The 9,861-nt window shown below is 44.6% G+C and overlaps 1 protein-coding gene across 1 annotated transcript; it reads left to right on the forward strand.

The window, feature by feature from the left end:
* The first annotated feature begins 5,257 nt into the window (after window positions 1-5,257).
* Window positions 5,258-8,379, forward strand: LOC310705368 (vitelline membrane outer layer protein 1-like). The gene is made up of 3 exons (XM_083500063.1): window positions 5,258-5,458; window positions 7,389-7,489; window positions 7,869-8,379. The coding sequence occupies exons 1-3, from the start codon at window positions 5,288-5,290 to the stop codon at window positions 8,158-8,160; spliced, it is 564 nt and encodes a 187-aa protein (XP_083356189.1). The 5' UTR covers window positions 5,258-5,287; the 3' UTR covers window positions 8,161-8,379.
* Window positions 8,380-9,861: the final 1,482 nt, after the last annotated feature.

Here is a 9,861-nt window from a genome sequence, read left to right on the forward strand (position 1 = left end):
GGCCACCAGCTGTCAGCTGGGCGATCTCCAGTCCTTGGATTAGCATGTAATTGCAACTCAAGCCTCAGAAAGCTTCAGAAGGTTGAGCACGCAAGCCAGCAGAGAATAAAACTCTTCACAACAGAAGGGCAGAGAGAGGCTGTGTAAAGCATATTTAGAGTAGTTTATTTAGCCTACATCAGGACAAAGAAAACATGTCTGCTCACCTTCATGTCCAAAGCAAGAAGCATATGCAAAATTATACATAAAATGGAAGTTTCCAGCAAGCTGTGCTGGAATGTAAACAGGCATGTGACACACAACAGCCTGTTCCTCTTAAGGTGGAACAGAATATATCAACACACTCCCCCCCCAAGTTGATGGGCATTGCCATTCAAATGGTGTGCATCATGTGATCAATTATGTGGGGCGGAGCTTACCTGTCTCCCCCCATATTGTATTCAAGTCGGCACCCCTGGCACCAAGCACCACCAAGAGCTCAAAGTGCTAAGCTCTGATATAAGCCTCGGGCTGTTATTTGAGAGTAAAGGTAAAGGGACCCCTGACCATTAGGTCCAGCTGTGACCAACTCTGGGGTTGTGGCGCTCATCTCGCTTTATTGGCGGAGGGAGCTGGCGTACAGCTTCTGGGTCATGTGGCCAGCATGACTAAGCCGCTTCTGGCGAACCAGAGCAGCGCACGGAAACAGCGTTTACCTTGCTGCCAGAGCGGTACCTATTTATCTACTTGTACTTTGACGTGCTTTTGAACTGCTAGGTTGGCAGGAGCAGGGACCGAGCAACGGGAGCTCACTCTGTCACGGGGATTCGAACCCCCAACCTTCCGATCGGCAAGTCCTAGCCTCTGTGGTTTAACCCACAGCGCCGAAGGCCACATTTGCACATATTCCTACTCCAGGAGTGTGGTGGAGGAGGTTGCAAATGCCTTGAGTTTTAAAGTGCAGGCAGCATTTCACTTACCTTCAATCTTTGCACAATGCTGAAGCCAGAAAAAAGACTCTGCTTTCTCTTGGAGAGTAAAAAGCTGATTTTTATTCTTAAAGGTTAGTGAAAGGGATCTCTGACTTTCTGAATGTGTGTATGTATACTTGTCTGCCTGCCTCTTTCTCTCTCTATGTGTGTGCCTGTGGATTTTATTTATTTTCTAATTCCATTTTTTGGTGGGATTTTTATTCTGCTTTTGGCCCCATCCACCCATGGAAGATTGGCCACATTCCAATTTACCTCTTGGGGCAGAATCGCTTCCCTGCTCCTGCCATATAGGGATTGATGAATGGATATGTTATTTTCTTCTGAGTCCAGACTTGAGTGAAGTAGAGCTGGGTGGCATTAGGCCCTATTGTGAAAAGTGTACCCCACTTTCCACACAAGTTTTCAGGGTATTTAAATATGCATTTCTTTTGAAGGGTTGCAAGTCTATAAAACAGAAATGGAGGGAGTTTGCATAGGAGAGACATTTTAGCAAGGGCAAAGGGTGGGTAAGAAATGCACATCTTAGTTAGTTTTTTAAAATAATATTTTTATTACTTTTAAATTACAATCCAATAATAACCTCTGCTTCTTAATGGCGGCATTGGAGGGTTTTCAGCAGGCAAAGTGCTTTTGCACCCAGCACCTCCCTGGTGAGAACCTGGGTAAAGAGACGAACTGTGAGTGAAGCCTATTTCTCCCTGTCCCTGGGGGGAATTTGCAAGGATAATTACCCTCAATTATCTTTGTTTTTCCTTCGCCAACAATCTTCTGCTATCGTGGGGTCTGCCTCCATTAAGGCAGAAAAGAACCGGAAGCTGCACATTTTAATTAGTTAGCTTACATCAGTGGTTACCAATGTGGCACAATTCTTGCCATCTTGCCTTGCCTTTCTGTTTGAGGAATTGATCTAGCCCCAATGTCCAGCAACTCTGAGTTGTCTATTGAAATCAGAAGTGTAGTCAGAAAAGCCATTAATTGGTTTTACTCATCAACCAGAAGTAATCACACTTCCCTCCAGGGGGAAACACAAGATTCAGGAACCTTTTGAGCAGAGGAGAGAGAACCACACTTTCTGGGGAATAAATTCTCAAGGCTGTTATTCTTCCATTCAGTTTTTGCAGTTTGATCTGGTGCAGTCCACCTGCCATGGATCTCTCTACCAGTGCTGTGGTCTTCCTGTTCCTCATCTACCACCTCTGTGAGGCAGGACATCGAAGATATAATTCAATCCTCATTGTGCCCAATGGCGGGGAGTGGGGAGAATGGGTAAAAATTGAATTCTGTCCCAAAGGACATGCATACGGATTCTCACTGAAGGTAAAGGCTTATCTGTATCTTCTTTTTGATACCCTGATCCCAAGGAATAGTCACAATAATGTAATATATATATATATATATTAATATTAAGTTGCTTCCCATCTTTCTTTCTGAACCCTTTGCCTGTATATTGCTGCCTGCAAGGTGCTTTGAAGTTTTGACTGCCATGCTTAAAGATTTAATAGCTCTAAAAAGTCTCCATGCCACTTTGTCAATCCACACTGGAGAGGCTTAGAGTGAATTGCTTTTTACATAAAAGAAAACTGGATGGACTGGAGGAAAAAAGGGACAAGGATACAGAAAAGTTTGGAGTGCAATGAGCTGGCAATATTGTGGTCAGGTTTATCTTCCTGAAAAGTGAGCGCCCAACTGGAAAATACAGACTAAACGGTTAGTGTGGAAGCAACCCAGGTAAGTTTTGGTGTTTTCTAGGAGGGTTGCCATACGTCCAGATTTTCCCTGACACGTCCAGGATTTCAACAACTTCCCCCCCGAAATCTTAACAACTTTTTGTGTTTGGATTCTTACTTTTTGAAATAATATGGCAACCCTAACTTCACAAACTGGAGGAAACCTGCTGTAGCATATGCAGACATAAGAGAGGGATTGAGGATGCCTTAGGCAGCCATTAGCAAGATTAATTTTTCCCTATCAAGTTTGCTTACTTGGGGCCCATTGGACTGGTTGCACCAAAAAGCTACTGTCTTTTGATGCAGCTGGGAATGTAAATCTCAATCTAGAACCAGTAATACTTGTACACAATTAGGGACATGTAATTATGAACAGATAACTGCTTATTCATGTTGCAAGCTACTACTTTGGAAAATTCAGACTAGTGCAAGAACATCAGTGCAAGTAGATAAACAGGTACCACTGTGGGAGGAAGGTAAAAATTTGTGCACATACGTTATTTAGGAATAATGAGAATAATAATAGAATAAGGATGTAGGGCTCAAGCCCATGACCCTGAGATTAAGAGTCTCATGCTACCCTCTAAGCCAGGCATCAGGATCCAAATCAGCTGCGTGGCTCCTGTTGACAAGGCGGAAGAGAGATCGCACACTGTTTTGGGGGTGTGGGTATGTTATGTACTAAGCTTAGATGCTAGAACAATAGGCAGGTAGGATCGTAGAATGCAACAACAGATTGGCTTGCAGGAGAAGACCCATCAGGCTCCAGGAGGGAAGCAGAATCAGCCAATCAGACTGGACTCATTGTGTAAATAATGTATATAACGGCCAGAGGCTTTTTTTTTGGGGGGGGGAATTCAATATATTTCAGGGTAGGAGAAGTTTCACACAGGACAGCTCCGCAGCCCAACTGGTTTGGGGGGGGGAGAGAGAGAGAGCTGCTGGGGGAGGGAGGGAGAGAGAGAAAGGGCTGGCTGTGGGGGGGAGACACCCTGCACCCACCCCTGCCACCCACCCTGCACCCACCCACCCCTGCCTGCCCACCCTGCACCCATCCCTGGGTGGTAGATCACTCCCTATTTTTGATAATGGATCATAGAGCAGTGAGTTGCCGAATCCTGTTCTAAAGCACAGTGCACAGTACTGGTCTTTGGCACTGACATGATGTCCTCACCCTTCTGACAGCCCTCCCCACTCTCACAGGCAAATGGGTTCTGGTTGTGGAGGCATTTCCTAAAGGCACTGGTAATGGGGGGGGGGGCAGGACAAAGAAGATTTCATAGCCTTCCCAATGCTCTGCTTTGTGATGGCTCAGAGGAGGTGTTGCTCAGGACAGAGAGTTCCTACACTTCATTGTCCCGCCCCCTTTAAATCCCCTGCTCACATTCATATTTCCTCACTCGGCTTAAGGACGCTTTCATTCTGCCTGGCAGCTGAGAGACAGTAAGAAGAATTACATTGCTCTGCTCTGAGAAGTTTGGTAAGGGAAGACAAGGGTTGCAACATGGCCAGAATTACAGAGGCCTGATCGGTGCCTGCAGAAGCTCACTGGTTTACCCCACTGTGCCCTGCAAAGCTGTGGGAAAGAGGACCGGTTCATCTCTTAGGAACAGTTTCCAACTGTTTTTCAAACCGGTGCTCTGGTGTGGAATTAATAATGCTGTGAGTTTGCTAAAATAAGTTCCAAGATGCTTAAGGATGGGCTGACTACAGGGTACCTCTTCCCTGTAGAGTTGGTGGGAAGGTGATTGGCTCTGCTAAGAGCCTAAGGCATTAGTCAGAGACAGAAGTAAGGAAAACTCACCCAGTTTTCATTTTACTTTATTGAGCTATTTGGGGCTGATAGGAAGTATGTGTTTATTTCAAGTTATTTCAAGTTAAATGACAAGTTATTTCAAGTTTAATGACAATTTGTATTTCCATCCCTAGGTGTGAAAATTTCTCCCTTCTATCTTACACCTGAGACTGGTTTGTGTGTGTGTGTGTGTGTGTGTGTGTGTGTGAGAGAGAGAGAGAGCGAGCGAGCGAGAGCGAAATACCTTAAGAAAAAGAGAAACAAAAATTTGAGGGGGAGTTTTAATAGGAAGGCCAAATTGCCAAGACATAGGAAATACAACAACTTGGTTGTTGAATGCCTTGCGACCCGAACGTTTTGGCTCCTGAACGCTGCAAACCTGGAAGTGAGTGTTCTGGTTTGCAAATGTTCTTTGGAACCCAAACATCCGACGGGGTTTCCGTGGCTTCCTATTGAGTGCAAGAAGCTCCTACAGCCAATCAGAAGCCGTGTCTTGGTTTTTAACGTTTTTGGAAGTTGAACGGGCTTCTGGAACAGATTCTGTTCCAGAACCAAGGTACGGCTGTACATTTTGGCAAGTGTGAAGGGTGGGTAAGAAATTCACGTTTAAGTTAGTTAGAAATCAAAAGGTGTAGTCAGAAAAGCCATCAACTGATTTTACTCCATCAACCAAAAGTAACCACACTTCCCTCCAGAGGAAAATGCAAATTTGGGACCAGAGGAAAGAGCCACTATTCCTAAGGAATAAATTCTCAATTCATTTTTGCAGCTAGGTCTGGTGCAGATCACTTTCCATGGAGCTCCCTCTCAGCGCTGTGGTCTTCCTCTTCTTCTCCTACCATCTCTGTGATGCAGAAGACCGAAAACATAATGCAGTCCTCACTGTGTCCAATGGAGGGAACGATGGTATATGGGGAAAACCTGAATTCTGTCCCACGGGATATGCAAATGGATTCCAAATGAAGGTAAATACCTATCTATAACAAAGAAACACCTTTATTTAGAAAGATGGGCAGGGAAAGCAGCAGACAGAATGAAAAATGCAGCCTCTATCACAGAACCCACGCAGGGTCCCAGAAACACCAAGATGCCAAGTCTGTAGCATCTAATATACAGTTCAGTTTACTAATTACTGAATCCCAGGCATGCCAACAGGATTTTCTGTCCCCAACACACAGTATATGGCCTGGGTCCTCATGTTAGGTTTCTGTGTGTTGCCACTGTGCAGTGCTTGGAGTCACAGGACTCTGTTTACATTCCAGAGATTCAAGGCAATTGGAAGTCTCACGGAAGATGGGAGACAGATGTGATGTTATTGGTTTCGTGTTCCTTTGTTTTCCAGTTGCTCTCTGCTTTCACAGAGAGCGGATGTATGCTTTTCTGTCTGCGTAACTAGAAATCAAACTCTCTGCAATGTAGCTCATATTTCTCGTCCTTCCCTGCTGCTGGATACTCTGTGTAATGAGGAAACGTGCCTGGAGCCTTATCAGAGGCTCAGGTCGTTAATCATCGTTGGAGGCGATTCCGAAGGACTCGACTGGAGGATGAGCTTTTCCAGCTCAGTCGTAGCAGAGGCTCCGACACCTCTGAATGCCTGCTGAATTTCTGTCTCTGACACAGCTGGGAAAGGCACAAAACCCCTACTTTCCCTCAAGGCCAACCCTAAACCAAAGCAAGGACTGCAATATTGTACCTATGTATTTGGGAGTAAGCCCCATTAAACAAAGAAAAACTTCTGAATAGACATATTAAGTTAATTATACAGAGAATTCTTCAGACATGCCTAAGCCTCCTTGCAAAGTACAGTTGCTGTGTGTGTGGAGGGGATGATTTCACACCTGCTCACTATTATCCTGCAGTAGGAACTGCAGAAAATAACTTCCAGGTAGTACCCGAATTTCAGATGAGCCAACCACAAGAAAGACGCATCCTGGTCATTGGGAAGAGAGGAAGGGCAAATTGTGGAGATTCCAAGAACCAGAAAAAGAGGCAGAAGCAGGAGAGGAAAAGAACAGCTCTAGACCTCCAGAGAATCTTCTCACCTGGCACCCAAACAGCTCATGCAACAATGACAACTTTGAGTTGTGAAAGGAGGGGAGTGGGTAGGTAGAAGGGACCACATCTCAGTGGCAGAATATATGCTTTTCATATGGAAGGTCTCCGGTTAAAACCCTGGGAAAGGGTTTGCTTTGGGATCCTGTTGAGCTATTCCTGGTCAGAGTAGACAGAAATGGTCTAGAAGACCAAATGGTCTGACATACTATAACTAGGGGACGGATTTTCTCCTTTCTCTTAAATAATAAAGAGACGTAAGAACAGGCCTGTGTCGGTTTCATTCTGAGAGCTGTTACATTTCTCATAATGTTTGCTCATCTGGATTGCACAGAACTGGATGCAGGTTTTCTATGTCAGCAATTAGCAGGGACAGATTTAGGGGAGCGTGGCTGGTTTGGTTGCACTGCGTGAAGAGTTCTGGGGGTGCCTCAGAGTGTGCCACAACTATTATTTAGACTGGAAGTCAGGAAGTGGAGGGGTGCCAAATTTTGGCTTGTACAGGGCGCTACTGAAATTTGGGACCCCAAGGTCTGCCACTGCTGAATAGAAAGTCTGATTCCCCACCCCACATTTGTTCATCTCCATCCTACTGATGGAAATGTTTTTGTTCTTTGAGGTGAATGTAAATCCTCATCTATGTCCAGTACCTGAAAGCAATTGTGTGCACATGACTTGAGCTAGTACTGCTCATTGCTGATCTAGCTAGGTCATTGCAAGCCCTTGCACATAGAAATTTGCACTGAAAAAATGTTGTTTTGCTCACAAATAAATGTTGCCAGTAATGCAGATGCGGATTGCAGCACCAGTTTCTCTCTCCCCCCCCCCCCCGTTCTCCACCAGTTTCGCAGAGATGTAAACGAAGCCTATAGAAAAGATTTCACTCTGAAGGGCATCCGTCTCCACTGCACTGATGGAAAAACAATAGAGTCTAAAAGTGGAAAGTGAGTAGCTTTTTGAATTTCTCTTCCTTTATTAACTTGTTGCTTGGAAGTTTGGGGTAGGAGCGGGAGGGGTAGATTGAAATATTTCATGCTAGATTAAAGGCAAATGGTAATCTGGACACACTCTGCGTTTAACAGCCCCAAAATATACCTGCTTCCACAAAGTCCTGTGAAACTTACTTCTAGGGATGGAGGCAAAATTCAAATTGGTTCACATTTGAAGGCGAATCTGTTCTATACATCCTTTCTGAAATAAAGCTTTTTGCTCTAATTTGGAATTATATCTCTGGAGAGACTTTAAAAATAAAAAATTCATTGACAAAGTTGTGGTATATAAATTTCTATTTAGACATTGCCATCCTTGTCCTTTTCTTTACAGGCTCGGGGAATGGGTTGCGCTTCAGAAATGCCCCCAAGGCAACATGGTGTCCTTTTCTTTGACTATTGAATTACCACAAGTGCTAATTCCTCATGCAGTCAGTAACCTTGAGGTCCTCTGCAGTGGTGGGGCTAAATTGAAGAAAGATATCTTTCAACGGATGGAAGAGGGCAAAATGAGCAAGCGCTGCCCTAGTGGCTTCATATGTGGCATCCAAACAAGGGTGGCGAATGAGAATCAAATGCTTGGTAAAGTAGAACTTCGTGACGTGAAGATGTTCTGTTGTGACTGATCCACCACCCTGCTGCACAGCCCTCTTCCACTGGCAACAGAGGATGACAGGGTGGAGTGGTGGTGCTTACCTGGCCTCCTGACAGCTGAACTGCTGCTGCTTGCTGGAAGGGAGAGAGGCAAGTCATTGGGGAGCTTAGTGTGGTGCAAACACACTGGCAGAGCCAATCCAGTACTCCTGCTGGTGTGTTTGCACTGTGCCAACTGCTTCTGTCCTTCCTTGTAAGCAGCAGTGACTCATCTGTTGGTGGGGTCACCGATTCCCCACCCCCTGAATGAGATAAAGGGATTGTATTTAGACAGAATATAGCATGATTATGGAAATCTCTGGGGTCTCTTTCAACTTTCAAGTATATTTAGGCTGCTTAAAAAAATAAAATCAAGCTTGCTTATAATGTAGTAGTCATGCACCAGATCATAAAAACCAGCTAATTGATTCTCTTGTTTCAATTAAGTCTTAAAATATTACACACGCTAACCCTCATGTTATGTTGATGGATTGCCTGTTCTGTTATTTCACCAATAAAAATGAAATGAAATGAAGAGTAAGTGTGTCCCTTCTTATCAGCTGTGAGAGGAGCAGGAAGAGGAGATACAGGCAGCACGTGTGTCAGAGTGTGTGCGAGTAAACTAGGGGTGACAAGGTGAAACATTCACCTCTTGTGGTCGTGGCAGACAGAAGTGGGTTAGGAGCAGTGGTGTAGCATGGGGGTGCAGGGGGGCCCGGCCGCACCGGGCGCAATATCGGGGGGGGGGCGGGCGCGCTCGCACTTGCAGCCCTACCTGGCTCCACGGGTTAGGGGGAGCAAATTACTTGTCTTGCCCCGGGTGCTGACAACCCACGCTACGCCACTGGTTAGGAGGAGCTGCTTCCCATAGTGCTCAGCCCTAGGAAGATGCAAAGGTCACCTGGCTAAGAGAAGGAAAAGGCCTCAGAATGCAGAAAGCTGGAAGTGTGCTCAACTGCTTCCTAAAGTGAAATGAAGAGGTGGGGGAAGAGATGTTGCCAAAAGGGAACTGGGATATGGCGATGCCCTCCCTAAAATGCACAAATGGCTCGTTGTAAGTCACTTTGTGTTGTTCTGGGCAAACACATTTAATTAATTAAAAAATAAATCTCAATAGAAGCAGCCCCCGCACTCTAGTTTTAAAAAGCAACAGTTTCAATAACACAATATTAAGATGAATATACAACATCACAAAAAATATACACAGCACACATCTAAAACCCTGTGAATTCAAAGGTTCAGTTTTAAAACTTCGGACAATAAAGACCACAAAGATGGCACCAGGTGGGCCTTTCCAGGGAAGGCATTTCATAACCAGGCTGACACCATCTATAAGACCCTTAAAGAAAATGTAATGAAAATGATGTGTACATGGTACATTACACCAGTGAAGTTAGCAAAAATGTATAAAGTAAATAACCAATGTTGGAAAGGTAAAGGAAAAGAAGGTACTTTCTACCACATGTGGTGGACTTTTAAGGAGGTAAAGGTAAAGGCTTTCTGGGAGATGATATACAATGAAATTTTGAAAATGTTGAAATAAACATTTGTAAAAAAAACCCAGAAGCCTTCTTAATTGGTATTGTGGGTAGTGAAATACATAGACAAGAAACTGTTTTTATATGCAACAGCCACAGCAAGAATATTATTAGCCCAAAGATGGAAGCAGCAAGAAAAAAACTCACTCACAGAAA

The sequence above is a fragment of the Podarcis liolepis genome, assembly GCF_965112155.1.
Source record: "Podarcis liolepis genome assembly, chromosome: 4".
In the NCBI taxonomy this organism is placed as follows: domain Eukaryota; kingdom Metazoa; phylum Chordata; class Lepidosauria; order Squamata; family Lacertidae; genus Podarcis; species Podarcis liolepis.